The sequence below is a fragment of the Hippoglossus hippoglossus genome, chromosome 19 (genome assembly GCF_009819705.1).
Source record: "Hippoglossus hippoglossus isolate fHipHip1 chromosome 19, fHipHip1.pri, whole genome shotgun sequence".
NCBI lineage: Eukaryota > Metazoa > Chordata > Actinopteri > Pleuronectiformes > Pleuronectidae > Hippoglossus > Hippoglossus hippoglossus.
The window spans coordinates 10,061,674-10,081,559 of NC_047169.1; the positions used below are offsets into that span (position 1 = coordinate 10,061,674).

Here is a 19,886-nt window from a genome sequence, read left to right on the forward strand (position 1 = left end):
ACCCTCCAGCCCTCTCTTTCCTGTCTTCTTCTACCACACACTCTCGCACCAACAAATAAGGAGATTGAATGAATTAGTGAGTGCTGCAGTGACACTGCACCAGGGTAGTCAGCTATTCACAAACACACATACACACACAGGGGAGCTGTTATCCTCTTCCAGCAAATGGACGTTCCATGTAATCCTCCCTCCTTTTGCTCTGTCTGTCCGTGCGTTCTGTGTCACTGGTGTAACTAGGAGGTTCAGGTCTCTCTCTCAGATGAGGCAAATCTATAGCTGCAGAGAGACGACAGGGACGGTGGAGGAAGGTAGATGTGGAGAGTGTAGCACCATGCTATAGTGCAGACGACAGATCCTCAAAACAGCTGACGTCAGCTTCAAAACGCATCAAAGTAGGAAACAAGTTTGGGGAAATTATGCAAAGAAAGTGTAGACATGACAAACTGAAACTGTTGCAGAAAGCGACACTGCTTCCTTTAACAGCGTGCTCTTATATTATGTCTGTACATACTTTATTGCATCTGTAGGGGAACAGTTGGTCGAGGTGGTATTTGATTGCTCAGCAACAGCATGTGAAATATATCTGAGACTGTTGCTGCACTCGGGAAATGAATGCAAATCTTAGCAAGGCTGCCTCATTGTTTGCGCCTGTCACAGTTTGTGTGCTGCACTCACCGTTGAGCTATGGGGTTTAGTTAGTTTTACTACAGTCATAACACACACACACACACACACACACACACACACACACACACACACACACACACACACACACACACACACACATCTGGATCTTCACTAGTTACCTCAAGCGACCTCTGACCTCAACAGCACGGTTGTGGCTACTGTGGGAGGGAGGAGCGTCACACTGTCATGTGGTTTACGTGCTTACATCTCACACAAACACATGCATGTGCACATTCACAGCTACAGGATTCAGTCAAATCTTCAAACACGGATGTTGGTTTAGACTCGCGGCGTGTGTTCTTAGCTAGCATCGCCTCCCAACCAGGAGTGCAAACACTGCAACGCTCAATAACCGACCTGGTCTTCACACAAACACCTTTACACACATGCAAACGTATGCTCCCATTACCACACAGCCTCATTAATTTGACCTCCGTGTTTAATAACCTTAACTAAAACCACACATGAGATTAGCAGAGCTCTGCTTGTGACTGTTACAGTTCAGGAGCAAATGCAGCTGCTCAGCTTCAACGAACTGTATCTCTGAAAGGTTAGCGCCATGGTGTAAAATATTTGCATTGATGTACACCAAAAAATCCCTATTTAAATACTTGCACTACAAGTATTTGAATACAAAGGTTTTCTTTGTTTGTGACTGATACTCAAGTAAATAACAAGTTCAAAGAAAATTACACAAGTTAGTCATGGTAAGTTAAATACCAGTTAGGAAGGGAAAATGGCATCGGGACATCTTTAGAAATCCTGACACCAATCAAATGAAATCTAAATGTTAATAGATAAATTAATGAATGAAATGGCATCATTGCATAGATATTTTATTTTTGCAAGAAAAACTTTTTTTTAAGTTATTTTGTCTGCCCGCCTATAGCAGCAATCCCAACTAATGCATCAAAAATCTTGTTTGACCATGTAACAGTAACAAATGCTTTCTTGCTCTGATTGCAACTCGTCTAAACGGTGACTTTTCTCTCCTCAGACCATCAGAAGCTTGAGAGAGAGGCTCGTATCTGCCGTCTCCTGAAGCACCCCAACATCGGTGAGTCTTTGTTCACAAGGCTAAATGTGCAACGTGGGATTTTGTATTCACAGTGTTGCTCATGCTTAAAGAATAAGTACTGTACCTGTATTGGTCCATACCGTTGTTCTGATCCTCTGAAGTAAACCTGTTAGCTGTGCAGGATAATGCTGATGCAAAAGTGATGTCTGGCATCATCTTGGTAGAACAGCTCAAGACTACTAGCTTTGGTTAGAATTTTGTGAGTTATCATGATAAAGAGATGTGACATCACCTATACCGCCTTGAAATGCAAAATAAGTGAGTGACTGGTTTAGCTTGAAGCTTGCTGACTGTGCTGAGATCAGATTTCTGCTCAGATGTTTATGAGGAATGCCCAATGCTTTCTTCACTTCCTGGTTAAATGACTCTTTCGGATTACTCGGCCTACAAGTGTCCTAATTGATATTACAATGATGATAATTAAAAATTAAAAAGCATTTTCCAGCTCTAATGGAGTTGTCCTGAGGAGATGGGGATCAAAGGGCCCTAAAGGGGGGAAACTGACCAAATCCATGACACCTTTCCCGCTGCACTTACTTCTCTTTTCCTCCTGTCCTAGTTTTCCATCCGTCCCCCCAGGCACACATTTGCCTCTTGCCTAGTTTCCCTATTCTCTTCCCCCCCTCCCTATAGATTTTTCTCTCTTTCTTGTCCTTTCCCCTCTTTTTTTTTGACATATTTTGGCATCATATGCATTCAAAGTTTGGACAAAAGAGGGCACAAAAAAGAGACAGATGGAGAGAAGAACGCAGGAGGAGTGGGAGACAGATGGAGGGAGAGTGAAAAGATGGGAGGAGGAGGAAAGAGCAGTCGCTCTTGTTTCTTGCTGCAGGGCCATCCTACTTCATCTTATTATACAACTGATATTCATTTTACATAACGATAACTGTGGCTCCCCTGACACTAAACCTAAGCTGTATCTCAGCCCCATCTTCTAACGCCTGGATCCTGCTGTCTGGTTTCTGCTTCGTCATTCTGCTGCTGTTGAGTTACATTGACAGGAGGGCTGGGATAGTAACCGTCTAACTAGAAATGTGAGCTCATCCCTGTAATCACCATTTAATTTTTTCGGTCCTTGGCCAAGAACTTGCTTGTCTCCTTTAGTAATTAGTAGATAATTCTGGTAACAAACTCTCGTTGATCTCCACCGCCCTCATCTACAGTTTTTCATGTGCGATTTGCATAGGTTTTTGTTGGCCTCTTTCACGACTAGCTCCCAGGTAGCCAATCAGAGCCTTGTTATACAGGAATAGAGCTGTGGAAGTAAAAATCCCATTCATTTTCTGAATAGAGATTTTGATTATCAGCCATAATATTGTAACCATCCATAATAGAGTTCCCATACGTGATCGTGAAACAATGTTATATGCTCATATAGGAACCACAAATCCGAATAATATCAACTGTGCTTTAAGAAAAATGTGTTTTATTTGCAATGTCAAGGAGAAGTATTACAATTCCCACATTCTTCAAGTGAAATAGCGATGCCCTTGATTGGTGGAGCTCGCTGTTGCTGTGGAAATGTTTACCACAACTGTGAAAATCACGTCAGCTATGATTGCTTACACTGGTTACCAAATTATTGGTAATATTTATACTTAAAAGACACAAACTCTAAAATATGCAACACTTGATTAACAACAAGATTCAAATTTCCCAGTTTTTTCCTGCTCTAAATCAAATGTGAGGACTGGTAAAAGAAGGAACAGTCATACTTAGTTGATCATGGTGAATATGAGCATGTGACAGACAGGTACTACAGTTTGAAGAGCATCAAACACATCACTTGTGTTTTAAATACCACTCCTTTGCGAAATGACCGGCTACAATTACTGTTGCTAATTTTTGGCTGTCAGACATACATCCCTATGGTATAGAAATTTGACGTATGACGGATGTTTTATTGTTTTTTTTGGTGTTTTTACTGTTAATCTTGCCCCAAACAAAATGTTTTCATCACTTAATGACAGTAATCAGATTGTGGCGTTTTAATTAATTGGTGGTTATTCCCCTGGCCACTGAAGGCAACATTAAATCACAGCGGTGAGGGGGAAGAAAATCAACATGTCACATCTGTAGTTAACTGTAATTTATTTTCCTGGTCCATTCATCTCTTCAAATAATTTAGATTTTGCTTTTCCTCTTAAGGTTCATGAGGAGGTTTAACAGTCAAACAATACAGCAATTCTTCATTTATTTTTGCCTGAGTCCTGTCTTTCTTTCTGTCTAACTGCCCCCCCTCTCTGTTGCAGTGAGACTCCATGACAGCATTTCAGAGGAAGGCTTTCATTACCTAGTCTTTGACCTGTGAGTATATTCTGCACACACACACAAACGCACAGTGACATTTTGTCCACGCATGGGACAGCATTTTTGTTTGTGTATGCTAACAACTTCTCTCTCTCTTGCCTCCCCATCTGTCTTTCTCTCTCTCTCTCTCTCTTTCTCTTTTCCCCTAACCTTGTTTTCTTTAACCTTTCCTTTCCTTCCCTCCCCTCCCAGGGTGACAGGAGGAGAGCTTTTTGAAGACATTGTAGCCAGGGAGTACTATAGCGAGGCTGACGCCAGGTGAGCGTCTCATATGGAAGCTGCTGCTCACATTTACATGCACACACACTCTCTGCGGCAAACATGCAGCTTAATCCTGTTAAATGTATGAATTCTCACTCGATTTATGAATGTGAACACACAGACACACGCTGGTGGATGTAATTGGTTTTCTTGTATTCTTGTCAGCAAATGCGCTTGTCAACAGGTGCATCAATATACTTGTCTCGCTTTTCTATTTGGCCTCATGCGTCACTCCTCCTACATTTATTATCAGGCATAGGCACCACAAAATGTCTGGTTCTAAATTGTTTTTAATGACATATTAAATATTTATTGGGATTTGTTCTATTGAATGGACAAAATATTTCGAAGACGACACCTTGGCTCATGTAAAAATCATCCTGGACATTTTTTTTTTCCATTTTCTGACATTTTGTTGACATTGACATTTATGCTTTTTCTCCTCCCTCTCTACTTCCTCCTCCTCTGTGGTATCCTTCTTTCTTCCCTATGGCTCTGTGGTCTGCAGCTTATGAAGTCTGTTGTACAATTGGATTAGGGGGTCTTCATTTGTTCCTAGTCACAGGGGGCTTTTGGAGACACACGCACACAAACCAAAGCTTAAAATCCATGTGGCCACAATTTCTCAAGCTGGGCGTTACCTTTGACCCATTAACCTTTTGTAGAGACATGAACACAAGCCCCATGTACTGGGATTGTTGAGCCTCACGCCACAGTAATAAGCTGGTCAACTCATCAAAAGGCCCATCGTGAGCTAACACACACTGGTGTGAAAACACGCTCGCTATTCAGAATTGAGAAATCATGGCAATGGTATTAGTGGCAGCTGAATTGACGCCCACATTACTTAAATTGCTACTGGGATAGAGATTTATTGACTGTGTGGTGAAAGGCTTCCCACACAAGTTTCTTTGTATTGATTGTTTAAACTACAGAACCTGGATAATGTTTTGAGAAATATACTAGTTTGTATAATATATGTTTGTTGTGCAATTTAACATTGACTTCCTCTTGTTTAGAATGTAACAGGTGATTTATAGTTTTATATTGTTATGCATCCTTCTTTCTTTGTAAATTGATCAAATGATTGCAATGTGTTCTCACTCAATAGTTACAGATACAACATTTTACAAGCCTATCACAATTTCCTAGAGCCACTGTAGCGTTTTATAATGCTTTTGTTGTGCAACCCACATTTAACAACCCAAAGATATTGAATTTACAAGTGTATAAACTGAGAAATGACCATATCCTCACATTGAAGAAGCTGTGACGAGGTACAGAAGGTACAAAACAGTAAGCTCCAGATATCTGCTGTCGACATTGGAAGTCCCAAAATATTGGTCGTTGCCCTCAGAGGCTAATTCGTCGTCAGAGTAGTCTGAAGTTAATTCCCTAATTGTTTCAGTTCTACATCCCACATCTAAAGGTTTATTTGTTCACACATTATTTGTCTAAAAAGTTCAAATTTCAGTCTGTGAAATAAGATTGAAAAAGCATTTGCTCAGACCAACCTTAAAATGTACAGCAGCTCTCATTTCCCGCTATCAGTTGATCAAGAGTGACGTTGTTTTTTTTATCTTACTAGCGATTCCTTTTAAAAGTGTTGCACTGAAATGCATCAGTTTTAAAACCAGACCATAATCCACCAGGCTTCAATAAAATTCATGACGGACAAATCATGTGCATGTTTTTTTGTAATGATGGCCAGTGAGTGACATGTCTTTCTCTGTTTGTCCCCTCTTCTCTCAATGTAGTCATTGCATTAGTCAGATCTTGGAGAGTGTCAATCATATCCACCAGCATGATATTGTGCACAGAGACCTCAAGGTGAGTGGCTGCCCGTTACCGTGACAACCACACACTCACATGCGCACACACACCTCTGTTCGTGGCCATGGCAACACACAGATGGCTCTCTGTAGCTCTCTCTCTGCATTTCTGCTTCCATCCCTTTTATTTTTCCCTCGCGTCTCTCCCTCTCCCATCTAGTGTTTGTACCGTCTATTCCTCTTATCTGTGCCCAGATCTGTCAGCCTGTCTGTCCTTGACCACAACTCTGTGTGTCTATGTGTACATGCGTGCTTGCGTGTTCATGCGGAGCACAGAGATGGTGAGTCATGGTCACGTGGAGGGGTTTGTCTCTCACCAATGGCAAGGAAACGACAAGGACTTGGAACAGCGCATACGTGCATGCACACACATGCACACTTTGTACTTTTATGAAGGGGGGGGGGTCTATTATCAGAGAGGAGGTGAAGGCATAGGTGAACCTCAGGAGTTGCCACGACAACCCATGTGACATCACACCACCCATGGAGCAGTGGGGGAGGGGCTTGCGGTATCCCAACTTGCTGATAGGCTCAAATGCGAAGAGTAGAGGTAGTGAGTCATTTTCTCCATAACCCACTTTAAAGTGATGATGATAATGTTAGTATTAAGGACAGTAATAATAATATGTATCGAAATGTACCTTTTCATGGAAAGACTGCAAAGTGTGAAAAGAAATCAGTCTCAAGGGATGTCTCAGACGCGTGGGCGGGTTTCGTGTGTGTTTGCGCGCTTTGTGTGAGAGAATAACGTTATTTCCTCGAGCGCTGCCTGTCTGATTTGTTGGCCTTTTATCCTGAGTGGGCTTTTACTGCGGCCCTTTATGTCCTGCTGCCCAAACAACGGCCATTTAGAACGCTGCCACACACGCTGCCTCTCGCTAAGTACACTTTCCATTTAGCATGCAGTCTGCAGTGCTGCCTAAATGACTCCCGAGTGGTTTCTATGGCTACGAACCCATGCCCATATAAGGCATTGTGGAGATTCTCAACCACCCATCCTTTCCCTTCCTCCTCCGTCTCTCCATCGCTTTCTCACACCTTTACGCCACCCCCGCACGAGCTGTTTCGAACACATCAAATATAAATATTTCCAAGAACCTCTGCTGAAGACTGCCTGTCACTATCTGTCTGTCTGTCACTGTCTCGATCCCTTGTCCTACATTCTGCTTCACCATGTGTGTCTGTGTCTCCCTCTCAGCCTGAGAACCTGTTGTTGGCCAGTAAGATGAAGGGAGCTGCAGTGAAGCTGGCAGACTTTGGCCTAGCTATTGAAGTGCAGGGAGACCAGCAGGCTTGGTTTGGTAAGAAAACACAAACAGTGACACACGCACACATCAAATGTGTTGGATCTGTTAATGTGTCTCTGCGATTAGCACTGGATCGTTTTGACTCTTGAGCATAGTGCTGAGCAGGTCCTCTTTCATACACATTGGGTTTATATATGTCTGCCCGCTTGAAAGCCAAAGAATATTTGTGCAAACATTACTTAAGAGGCTCAGACATTTTACAGTTCATACTAAGATCATTGTCTCTTGGCTAACAGCCGAGCTGCCAGCATTTGGCCGACTCTCTAGCGGGGACGAGATGATTAATGGGCATTTGCTTGTGACTCTACATAATCTGGTCTTGCATTAGAGTCCAGCAGGTCACTATAAACTGAGCCATTCACATAACCACACAAAAATAGCCTATACCAGAGATTTAATAAGAGGAATCTGCTGTTAATTGTAATTTTTTCGTCGGGCAGGGTTTGCGGGCACCCCTGGTTATCTCTCGCCTGAAGTCCTGAGGAAAGACCCCTATGGCAAACCTGTGGACATATGGGCTTGTGGTAAGTCGAGAGCCTCAACTTTGGGTAAATGTAACCTGTTGCAGTGGTGGGAAACAAACACCTGACATGTTTGTCTTTAGTCACATTAACCAGTTCAGCAGCCGTACAAAGTTTCATCTACAGGTAAGATTGTTGCTAAAGGTGGAAGCATGATCATCTTTAAACCCTGCAAACTATGTCAGAGAGAACTCACAGCGACTACAAGACTCCCGATCACAAGACAATTGTGTAGTGGGAACTGCGCAGCGATCCGACAACTTTGAAAGTCGTGTAGTGTGGACTTGGCTTAAAAAAGTGCTTGCATCTTAATGTATTTAATTTACTATATTATACTATTAATGTTGCGTTCTATGTGCTTAAGATTGTTATGAAATGTACAATAGAAACAATAACATTTCCTAATTCAAACGAAAAATGATTTAAGTGTTGTACCATGATCTCTCACATTCACTTGCTCTCTTGTTTTCTGTCAGGTGTTATTCTCTATATCTTGTTAGTGGGATATCCTCCATTCTGGGATGAAGATCAGCACAAACTTTATCAGCAGATCAAAGCTGGGGCCTATGATGTAAGTGTGTGTGCATGTGAGTGTGTGCGTTCGTTCACGAGGTGAATATTTGTAAAGGGTGCAGTGCAGGACTTTGCTAAGCAGTTTTTGAATGTTTAGTAGTGTCCAATTGAGAGTTGGTCTAAAAGTATTGATCCTATCAGGGCCTCCCTGACGCATTGCAGAGGTGTGTATATGTGTATCTATGTGTCTGTGTGCGTGTCCGTGCATGTGTGTGAGAGAGAGGGAGGGAGAAGGAGACAGAATCAGAGAAGGGGTATCCTCCTCTCTGTCTCCAGAAAAGCAAGTCACGTTGCAGTTGCCTGAGAGTTGGGTGGGGGGAGTCTGAGGCAGCCTGTTTGAAGGGAATTTACTTTCAATTTTAATGATTTAAAGACCTGGAACAGAAGCATGTGTTCTGTTGATCCAAAAAGTAATTCTGCAGTTCTGTTGTCATATCGGCATAATTTTGACGAATTAAATTGACACCCGGAGCCCAGATGGTGTGGATTAGCAATGAAACATGCCGATGCGAGCTGTTAACCAGGAAAACGTGTGCTGTTTCCAATCTTCTCTCCTTCCATTCTCTCCAACTGTTGCTGTTTCTCCTGTTTCCTCAGTTCCCCTCCCCAGAGTGGGACACAGTGACTCCAGAGGCAAAGAACCTGATCAACCAGATGTTGACCATCAACCCAGCCAAGAGAATCACTGCCGAACAGGCCCTCAAACACCCATGGGTCTGCGTAAGTGTTCGCTCACTCACCAAACCCACCCAAGACGATTATTGGAATTACACAAGAAGGTGTTGGCGGGTGCATAAATGAATCTGGACATAAAACACACAATAATTATTTTTCTTTTCTTCCTACAGCACCGTTCTACAGTGGCATCCATGATGCATAGACAGGAAACTGTGGAGTGTCTCCGCAAATTCAATGCTCGCCGAAAACTCAAGGTACTCAGTAAATCTGTTTTGTGACCTTCCTTCCTCCGCCTCGATTATTTTACTGGTTCCCCTCAACTCTTCTCCAAAGCCAGTTTTAGAGTCAGATTTAAGCCTCATTCAATCACAGCGCATTCTGTGTCTTTTGCAGGTAGCAAAATGGGAGTCAGACCACACTGCACTAGTGCACTTTAAAGTCATGACAACAACTCACCTGAAATCTCAATTGCCTCCAGAACTGCTGTTGTCTGTCTCAATGATTGTTGTTTCCAAGTAACTGCTAACTTTGTCATCACCACCAAAGAACACCCTCCTATCAATTAATCCAATTGGACAATGAGGTAAAAATCCAAATCCTGTTTGATGCGTTTCTGCTCGGAGGAGTTTCAGAGAGCTGCAAAATGAAAGGTGTCCAGCCATTAGCAGTGTGTAAAACGCTTACTGACTCTAACTGGGGGAGAAACCCATCTCACTGCAAACTCTGCTTCAGTCCGATCAGGGCCTTATTCAGACTAGTTCTTAAGTGGCTGCTCATAATCAGGAAACTTGAATTTGAAGCATGAGAAGCATGGCTTCTTTAGAGAAATGCACAGAGGAATACATTAAGGGACTCTTGTGCATCTCTCCAGTAATTTGTTACATAAGTAATTTTATATTGTTTGACAAAGAACACTCAGATTTGACTGGATCTAGCTGTTGAAAACATCTGCTCGCTGGTGCTGCTGTAAAAACAGCGATTAAAGATGTTACTGTCCCATTAGAAATGAATAGTGAGGGAAAACTAAAATCCTGTTAAAATAAACCATAGTCCTGGCTCTGATTATACTTCCCTCACTTCTTTCTCCTCCTCCATCTCATCCTCCAGGGAGCCATTCTCACCACCATGCTGGTGTCCAGAAACTTCTCAGGTGGGTGTGCCCTTAGCCCTCAGCCTCCCACGCAGCACATGCTGAGGGAGAGGAGGAAGGAGAGTGGATAGAGTCCTCTGCACCTATTTTAACCCCCTCACCACACACGCACACACACATGCACTCACCCACTCATCCTCAAAATAACATTATGTGTTTGTGTGTGCTCAGTAATTTACTTGCTTACAACATTTTACTGAATCGAAACATGAAGTTCCTGCAAATCATGGTAGAAATAATGTGTTAACAATGATGGATTATGATGAGTGCCTTGATTCCTGATGTATGTGATATTCTGTCATGTTCCAGATTATATGTGAGTGCCAGTTTTGTCCTTGTCCATGCTAATGTATCTCTCCTTGTGTGTTTGTGTGTGGGAGAGTGCGTGTGTGTGTATGTGTCCTTTTTCTTCTGCTGCCTGTGGAGCATTTGCATGAGAGAGGGAAACGTAGACTTTAATGAGAATTTTATGTTGGGTGCAGGTGTAGTGTTATAAAAACAGATGACAGCCAATATTCTATGTTTTTAATCTCAATTTGCAGAGGGGGACTTGTTTTCGTTGAAACCTTGTTCTCAGCTCCTCAGTAATTGGTCAGTCAATGGCTAAAAGGTTTCAAGCCTGGGCCTAGGAAACTACAGGCGTGCCCATTTATGCTCCAGCGTTTATCTATCAAAGTGTATGATACATCTGCGCTGCAACCCGCACAGCCTGTAGCTTTCTAGGCCCCTGATTGAACAGCATGAGATAGACCTGCCTAATTTGCATAGCTCCTCCCAACTGTAGCATTTCTGTCCAATAGTGGGCCGGCAGCATACCAACTCTGCTGCTGCCGCCTCCTCCACGGCCTCACTGGCTCAGGAAGGTACGTCCCAGAGACACGCCCATCCACTTCCTCTCCACACACAACCACTTCTTTGATTCATAGTACAGGGTGGGCCCTCATTACCCCCTCATAACTCCTGCATGCAGCCTCTGCCAGCATCCCCATCGACATTCACACACACACATGCATGCATAGTCCCACAAATTTGTTAATTTAAGTAATTCTGAGTCTTTGCTGTAATGCAAAGACATCAGATTTTATGCACACAGTCGTTAACATCACCATCACTTAATGGTAATTCATTTAGTTTAACATGCACTTCAAAGTGCTTTTTACATTCACACCTCACCACCACTCAACCTTGTAACCCCTCAACCTCATCCCCCAAATTACTCATGTCATCACTCCTAGCAAGCTCCATCCTGACTTCCAGCTGACCCCGTTTGCTCTGTGCTCTCTCCCCTGCCGGGGCTGCGACGGCACAGGGCGGACTGGGGCAGGGGATGAGGAGAGGCATGTATCCTGGGGGCGGGAACTGACACTGCAGGGGGCCGGCAAGAGCTGGGTTGGCGTGCTGCCATCGTCAGACCTGGGTCTGGTGGGAGGGAAGGGGAAATGCGGATGTTGAGGAGCTGTGGGAGAGGTTCAGACTGAGACGTAGGATGGGAGGGCTGCATTTGTTGCTGTTAGCGGAGCCAACTGTTTAAACCATCACTGTTGTGCAGCCTTCCTGTTCAATCCCTTGAGCTTAAAGGCATCCCACGTCTCATCTACCCCTCCTGAGGTCTGTTTTAGTACTTTCATAAATGTCTCAAAGGTAAGCCAACATGGCGGTAGATATGCCGCCACCTTTGTCATGTTCTAGGTGACAGATTCCATCAGTTCTTTCACCAGAGAGGGATGGATATCTCTGTTTTGAAAGTACTAAAACAGGGCTAAGCTCCCAAGCTGCTGGGTGGGAACAGGTGGTGAAGGTCGACGATTCCGATGGTGGCTCCATGGATTGAGTAACTTTAGAAACAGTGCAGAGCACACGAGATTCTTGGTCACTTTTCCAGACAAGAGGATCTTCTTTGCTCTGCAGTGGATCTCTAAATAGGTAACTAGGATCTATGTGTAGGCAGGATAAAGGTAAAATGTGGTTGCTCATGCAGTGTGTGATTGGTGCGCTGAGAATCAGGGTGTTTGTGGTGGTTTGACTGTCAGCTGGAGCCCTCCAAATGCGGGCTTCTTCAGTGACACTGGACCAAGTTGGCCGTTTGTAAGTTTCTGTGAATATCGTGTTTGACCATCATCACTCCAAACTGGACTCCTCAGCTCGACTCCTTCCTAATCGTCCAGCTTTTGTTCGTTTTGTTTTTAATTTATTTTTTTAATCTTCTGATGATGTCGCTCATCCCTGCAAAAATCCTGGCACTTTTTAATATAACTGCTTCCCTGCACTTTATCTGTATAGAGTATGGCTGGGGCAAGGCTTGGCAGTGTGCTCATGATGTTCCCTTTTTAATGACATTATAGCTAAATGTGACAGAAGTGTGCGTTTGAAGCATTCCTGTATGTCTCCAGAAAGGTGTTTGCCTTGCTGTGCCTCGCATGTGGGTGTCCTGTGTGGTTATATCCTATATAAAAATATTCTCGGGAGATGCACCTTCAGTTGCTGTCTAACACATCCTTCCCAGATCATTGTCGAGCTGTCACATTGCTTGAGCGGTACATCCCTCCCTGCTGTGGGTCATCTTGACTTTATCTGCCCTGTCATGTGACACTGATGATCATTCTCTCTAATGGAGGGGGGAGGGTGATGTTTAGAGAGCATATGAACGTGGTGGTCCCATGCTGTCACGATTAGCACCCTGATGACTGTTTGGGATAAGATTAAGCCAAATGAAACAATCAGCTCTCCTTTCCCTGGTTTTGGAATGAAATATTTTTTATCTTATCATTCCCCCCCCCCCCCCCCCCCCTGCTGGATGCTGCATGGCCAGGCCAAGATAGAAGCTGCATATCGACACAACAACCGAGATTAAGGAGCATGAGTTGTTTCTTGATATTGTTTGCTGCTGTAAATGCTGTGCCCCTCTTCTCCACTCTCTTATACTGTAATACAGAGCTGCCTCTTTCAACCCTCCCCTCTCCCTATCTCTCCCCCTCTCCTATGTCTTATTGGAAGGTAAGAAACACAAGATCCGATTTTTGGAACATGCGTGTCAGTAGAAAATTAACCGAAAAGGAAGCAACGGAGAGTTGAAAGCTCTAGGCCGAGAGGAAAGTGACTGGGGCCCTTAAAGGAAATCAATGATTTACATTAACCTAGCTCATCACTGTCAGTCCTGGCGGCAGTTTGAGTCTGACCATCACTCTCTTTTTTACATCTGCTGGGGTCCTCCAGACAGGAAATGGATTGAGGAAGTTAACTTTGCTCTCAGGTTTCTCTTTTGTCCCCAGATGGCAATGAATTGATTATGATGTGAATGGGTTCTGCAGAGTGTAGCAACCTTTACGGCCAAGGAAAATAAATCCATTAAATGCATGTTATTCTCAACTAGCATCTAGACTTGTCTCAGAGGTTCAGCTATTGGGGTTTCATAGATTTGACAAAATGTCGATGCAGATTTTTCCTCATCTTTCTGGGTTTCTATAAGAACCGGGTGAAATTCTGTCATCAGCACTAACACTCAATTGTCTACCGATTTCTCTCCTTTCTATCATCTCTTTCTTTTCAGCATGCAAGAGTTTACTGAACAAGAAGTCAGATTCTGCTAAGGTAAGGTTGTCTCTTTACCTCTCTGCCCTCGTTTGTTCTGACACATTATGTCCTCTGTCTCCTTTGTTAGCTGATCCCCTTTTTCTACCTTCTGTTCTTTCTCTCCGTCTCTCTCACTTCTCTTTGTATTATTTATTCTGTGCAACATAGAGCTGAGCGATAAAACAATCAGTAATTATTGCAATATCATTTTAATCAATAGTAATATAATAGAAGTCCAATATATATGGCTTTATTGCTTATACATTGCGGAAACAGTGAGGGAGTGTTGCACATAATTCTTCTACCTCAGATTTGTAAAATTGTTTACTGTTTATCTAGTGAGGCTTTAAACTTAAATGAAACGATATCAATTATCATTGATTATCTATATTGACTGATATGAACATTATCTGATATGAGCAGTATCATGTTCGTACAGTAGTGCCGCTTTTTATTTTTGTTTAGTTTGATAAAAACTGTTAATTTTTGCTTCAAATTTCCTGTTCATTCCATTACCTCAGGGCTTTTGTGGCATCTTCTTAGATCCCACAATTCTTGTAGTCCCAACCGCAACTTTGAAAACCCTATTTGCTGTCATTTTGTGTGTGTTACTAGAATGTATCATCTCTCACCCCTTATGAAACCATATTTAAATTCACTAGCATTTTATTTGGATCTGCACCAAATTTTACACACTAGATGTCAGTCCCTTAAACATACCTGACCAATACCATCCAGATCCTCCACTGATCCAGATCAGCACCAACATTTAATGGGTAGTTCTTTGGATCATTTGTGCCACAAAATTTCATATAAATTGGTTTATTCATTTTTGTTTAATCTTGCTGACAATCAAACAAATACACAGGAAAACATTACCTCCTCTGTGGAGGTAATTATCAGTAATGTTTTGCCTATATTTGTTTTATTCTCTCACCCTTAGAGGGTCAGAGGTTTGCTGCCCTCCTTTCCGAGCAGGCTCCATCACTCTCTGCTACTATTAAGCATCTCTCTCCCCTCCCCTCCTCCCTGCCCCCTGCCCCCTGCCTCCCTCTCTTTCTCCCCTGCCCCAGGGGTCTCTCTGTGCAGTTAAGTGGCGGAGGCATAGAGGGTTAGTGAGGCAGTAAAAAGGATGATCTAGAGGCCATTCTCTGGCACTCACCCTCTCATTTACCCCGTTAGCTCTAAACAGCCTGCGAGCCTCGACCAACATTAGCTGACAGTCCCTAAAAGGCGTATAATGCTCATCTTTGTGTGTGTGCATGAGGGCGTGTGTGTAACGTATGTGTTCACTTTGCGTTCTCGTCCCAGCCTTCTACCAACAACAGTAAGAACAGTATAGTGAGCGCCATCAATGCCCTGAAAGACTCCAACATGGCAACCAACGCTACAATGGTACAGTAGGCCGCCTCAGAGTCGGCTTCCCGCCGTTTCACCTCACTCCCCACCCAGTAGTTTCATAGTAGCCCGTTGTGCCGCATCCTCATTTGTCATAGTCGCTGCTTGTCATCCTTCATCTACCATCCAGGAGGTGTTGCACCATGACATCCCAGTAGTACCCAGCCTCTGCCTGTTATACCCCCCGCCAAGGTGCACATGTGGTCCTGAATTTTAAATCAAGCAGAAAAGACACTTATTGGGAAATTATTCTAAATGCTTGTTATTAGGTTTTATCTTCACATGTGCACCTTTCAGATTTCCAAGGAGCATGACCTGTAGTGTGGCAGCGCAGAGAACTGTAGAGTCCTGGATCAGAGAGTGACGGCTGATATCGTCGTAGAATTTAGTCTCATTGTTTAACAGCTTCTTTGCTATTATCTGTATATAATCTCTACCTACCCTGATTAACCAGCTATCCTTTAACTTTCTCACTGAAGTCACCACCGCTTTGCAACCCCCCCCCCCCCCCATCCTAACACCTTGCTTTGTCATCCAGTTTCTTTAGTCCACTTACTCACCCTCACCGGTTTTATCTTGCCATCATTAACAAACTTATCATACCGCCAAATCTTTATCATTGTTCTCACATCCAGTTCCAGCATGTTGTGGTTTTAAGATGTTTTACTAGCATGTGTAATGTATGACATCTCGTAGTGATGTGGTTGGGTAACACAGTTCTGGTTTCGTTTGCCTCTCAGCGGGTGGTGCTGGACCCCCAAAGTAGGCCATGGTTAGAGCTGGTGGAGGAGGGATAATTTGGACTGGAGACGTCACATTGGTGTCTGAGAAACTAGGACTGTGAATTTGCACTATATGAAATAATTGTGTAATTATTAAACAGTCCGTAGATCAGTTGATGATTAAAATACCTGTTTGGTCCAGCCCAGGATAAAAACGTAGCTGAAAAGTAACTGAACTTAATTATATTTTCCTTAAAGGTCGGGTTGGTAATTTGCATCTGAAACACCTTTTTATTTTTTGAAATTCTCTTCACGTACCGATAGCCATCAATAGATAATCACCTGATAAAAAAGCCATTGTCAGGCCGTCGCAGGCCTGTTAAGTTTGGGTCAAATGAAATGATTGGCTTGTGTACCCGTCTGTGACTAACTGACCTGCCTGCTTGCGCACACCCCACCTGTGTGTCTCACTGCACATGACCGGTCTATTAAACCAGGGAGACGATTGACAAATGTTAGGGAGCGAGATACGGAAAAGTCGACTTCTCGCGGTTGTTAGGCACGTTCATGAGTTTTGGTGGCCTGGCATTGACGAGAGGGCTGATGGTATTCCAAGATAACCAATCCTGTAATTTAGCTAAAACAATTATGTAAAACAATTATACCGTTATGATCCTGATTCCAGTGAGACAATCAAATCAATCAACAGAAAAGTCATCCGCCCCAATCTTGGTAAGCAATTAATTATAATCCGCTTCTTAAATGTAAATATCTGCCGGTTATCTTTCTCCTCTTTTGGGGCTTCTAATCAATAAAGATGCGCAAATTTATTACATCAACTTTAGCTTTAGAAATTTTATATTTTCACTATTTTCTGGCATTTTCTAGACTAAACAATAAATATATTCATTGAGAAAATAACTGTAGCTGAAATAATCAGTTGCAGCCATAAATTATGATATCGATTCCATTCTCAGCCCTAGCCTTGACAGTGCTTTGTGTTTAATGGCCAAATCTACTAGTAGGTAGCAGTGTTGGGTTGTGATGCCATTGCTGAGGTAAGATCAGGGGCCCAGGTTGAAGCCAGTTGAGAGGCACTCGTTCCAGCTTCTAATGTGTCGGACTAACTGTTCTGTTCTGCATCACAGGAATCGCAGAGCACAGTGGTGCACAACCCTCCCGATGGAGTTAAGGTGAGATATGTGCTCTGTGTGCATGAAACACAACAGTGTCACCCAGCTGTATGATTTTCAATTTCACTAACTTTGTGTTCATCTCTGCTCTTCAGGGATCAACAGAGAGCAACGCCACCAACGACGAGGAGGAAATGAAAGGTAGGAAAGGTACTCAAGTGTTTTAGTTCCCTTTCCCTGTTCTTATCCGCTCTCTCTTTCTCTGTCTCCCATCTATTGAAGTGTGTGTATTTGACTGTAGTGACTGGCAGGTGTGCAGAGATGCAACGCGTGTCTCTCACAGTCTTGACCGTGTGCTTGTGGTGTGTGTATGTGTGTATTTACCGTGTGTCTGGCTGCGTTCTGTGTGTGTGTTCTAGCGGACAGTTCGGCGCTGAGTCAGAGCAGCGCCACAGAGGAGATGCCCCCACTTCTGCCCTCACCTCAAAGCTCACCTGCCAGTAAGTTAATCCATGGCAACCAGAAGCTGTGTGGTTGCCCCTGGCAAGGACCTAACACCCCCCCCCCCCCCCCCCCCCCCCCCCCCCCCCCCACTCCCCCCCTTGGCTTTGTGTACTGGCAATAACGTCTCACATCTCTGAACTTCCTCACTCTGATCCACCAAGCTTTTTTTGAGGGTTCCCACGGGTTTTGTAATATTGTTGATTATTTTTTGATTTTATATTTTATTTACTTCACTAAGAGTAATCCAGTAAATTATTTTGATAGAATTTGATTTTCGTGTTGATTTATTTAAAGGATAATTCTGGTTTATTACAACTTAGATTTATATATATATATTTATGATTTTTCATTTTTATATATATATCATTCCTATTATAACAATAACATTTTATTCACTTTGTTAATTGATCAGATCGTCAGACACATTTTAAACAAGCCCCCAATCCCCTGTTTTTGTGAGCCGATAACTATTCATTTCTTCAGAGCTGGCTTTAATTTATTTTTGCAGTTAGATGGTTTTCAAGGGTAAAGGTGCATATTTGAACCCATTTTAAGATACATATGACTTTTTTTTGTTGAGGTAGGATGATATTCGAGTTATTAAGAAATCATGACCATTTGTTGTACATGTTTAAGTGTGAACATCACAATGATACTATAACACACATATAACACACAGCTATATTTATATAGAATGGGGACCCTTCACAAAAGAAGAGCTCAATTAAACTAAATATAATTTTCCTGTCTTTTAACGATCAGAAAGGTTTTGTAATTTTAACACTGACATTTATGAATTATTTTTGCATCATAACCACACAAAGTATTTACTGTGAATTTCAACATTTAATTCTGAGTAAGTTTAGAAAATAGAAGTAAATTATGTAAATAAAATATGTATACAGAACACTCTTTTAAAACTCTAGTGTCAATAAATCTTAAATTCATAATATAGGTTTATCTGCCATGTTTCCAGATGTCAGCACTTTCTTTTACTGCAGTGTTATCACACCTAATCGTCCTACTAGTTTTAATGAACCAGAATGTTCCTTTACCGGGGATGTATTGCTGGAATACATTTGACGACTGGGTGAAGTTATTTCCTGCTGTGTTTGTCCATTGTTCTGTACGTTGTCTGCTCTCTTCTGCAGCACAAGACTGCACCTTCAATGTCTCATTTCTCTGTGCTCAGAACAAAACTTTAAAAAGACAGAAGGGACTTTCAGGTCACAGTCACTCTGACCTAACTTTAGAAAGTCATACAAAAACTCCTGATTCTCTCCCCCCCCCCACACTGTGGGAACCCTGAAATTATATGCAAGTGTGTGAGTGTGTGTGTGAGTGTATCTTGGTGATTATGGCATCTATCCCCTTGTCCTCCTAATGAGACAGCTCCAGCTGGTGAAAGCCTTGCGTACCTTGCAGCTGTCTGTCCTAAACTGGCCTCTTGACACGGCCCTGGAACCATGCACACCATAGAGCGCCATGTTTCTCTCTTTATCCTCACGTTTCTCCACCATTCTCCTCCTCCAACCCTTTATTCTCCGTCACGTTCTTTAATCCTCTCTCTGTTTTATTCTCCGTTTCCCTCTTGATCACACTTCTCTCGCCCTTATGTCTCCCCTCACAGATCTTCCTCCCTCTACTCTCTAATCTTTTCCTCTCGTCTCTTGACCTCTTGTCTCCGCGCTGCCGCTCTCCTCAGACACACCTGTGCTAAAGGACAGTCTGATCTCTTTTTTTTCCTAATCTCCACTCTCCCTCCTTCCTTCCCGAACATGCTAAGTTCCCTCACTGGCATAACATGAGCTAATAACAAGCAATGGCTTCGATCCATTTCGTTGCCGGGTGCCGCAGTTTGTCAGAGGAGGCTTTGTTAATGTATTTGAGCATTAAGAGTTGGGTAGACGTGAGCAGAGCAGGCAGTTAAATGACTTCCACATCACACAGCATCACGATCAGAGCTGCACTGATCTCGCTTCCGGCTGCCATCCTGTCCTCATCTTACCCATCTGCATGTCTGTCATAACTCCAACTCTGCGTGTTTATTTTTCACTCATTTAACTTACGACTAACCACACGTCAGCATGGTCTCCTCTTCAGCTTCTGTTTAGCTGCATGAGCTGTGTGCATGTTCCCGTGCGCAGATGATCACATGTGCA

General features: G+C 43.0%; 1 protein-coding gene across 17 annotated transcripts in view; it reads left to right on the forward strand.

Annotated features, from left to right (window-relative positions):
• LOC117753018 (calcium/calmodulin-dependent protein kinase type II subunit gamma-like) overlaps window positions 1-19,886 on the forward strand; it is a 32,535-nt gene that overhangs the window by 6,962 nt on the left and 5,687 nt on the right. For 2 of the 17 annotated variants that reach the window (XM_034570813.1, XM_034570818.1), the window contains exons 3-18: window positions 1,685-1,744; window positions 4,018-4,072; window positions 4,268-4,333; window positions 6,094-6,166; window positions 7,367-7,469; window positions 7,916-7,999; window positions 8,473-8,567; window positions 9,167-9,289; window positions 9,418-9,501; window positions 10,355-10,397; window positions 11,198-11,260; window positions 13,945-13,985; window positions 15,279-15,362; window positions 17,236-17,280; window positions 17,376-17,430; window positions 17,640-17,720. In XM_034570813.1, the coding sequence (XP_034426704.1) occupies window positions 1,685-1,744; window positions 4,018-4,072; window positions 4,268-4,333; window positions 6,094-6,166; window positions 7,367-7,469; window positions 7,916-7,999; window positions 8,473-8,567; window positions 9,167-9,289; window positions 9,418-9,501; window positions 10,355-10,397; window positions 11,198-11,260; window positions 13,945-13,985; window positions 15,279-15,362; window positions 17,236-17,280; window positions 17,376-17,430; window positions 17,640-17,720 (1,155 nt within the window). The remainder of the gene's footprint in view (window positions 1-1,684; window positions 1,745-4,017; window positions 4,073-4,267; window positions 4,334-6,093; window positions 6,167-7,366; window positions 7,470-7,915; window positions 8,000-8,472; window positions 8,568-9,166; window positions 9,290-9,417; window positions 9,502-10,354; window positions 10,398-11,197; window positions 11,261-13,944; window positions 13,986-15,278; window positions 15,363-17,235; window positions 17,281-17,375; window positions 17,431-17,639; window positions 17,721-19,886) is intronic. The other 15 variants (XM_034570814.1, XM_034570820.1, XM_034570815.1 and 12 more) reach the window with 12 other exon arrangements.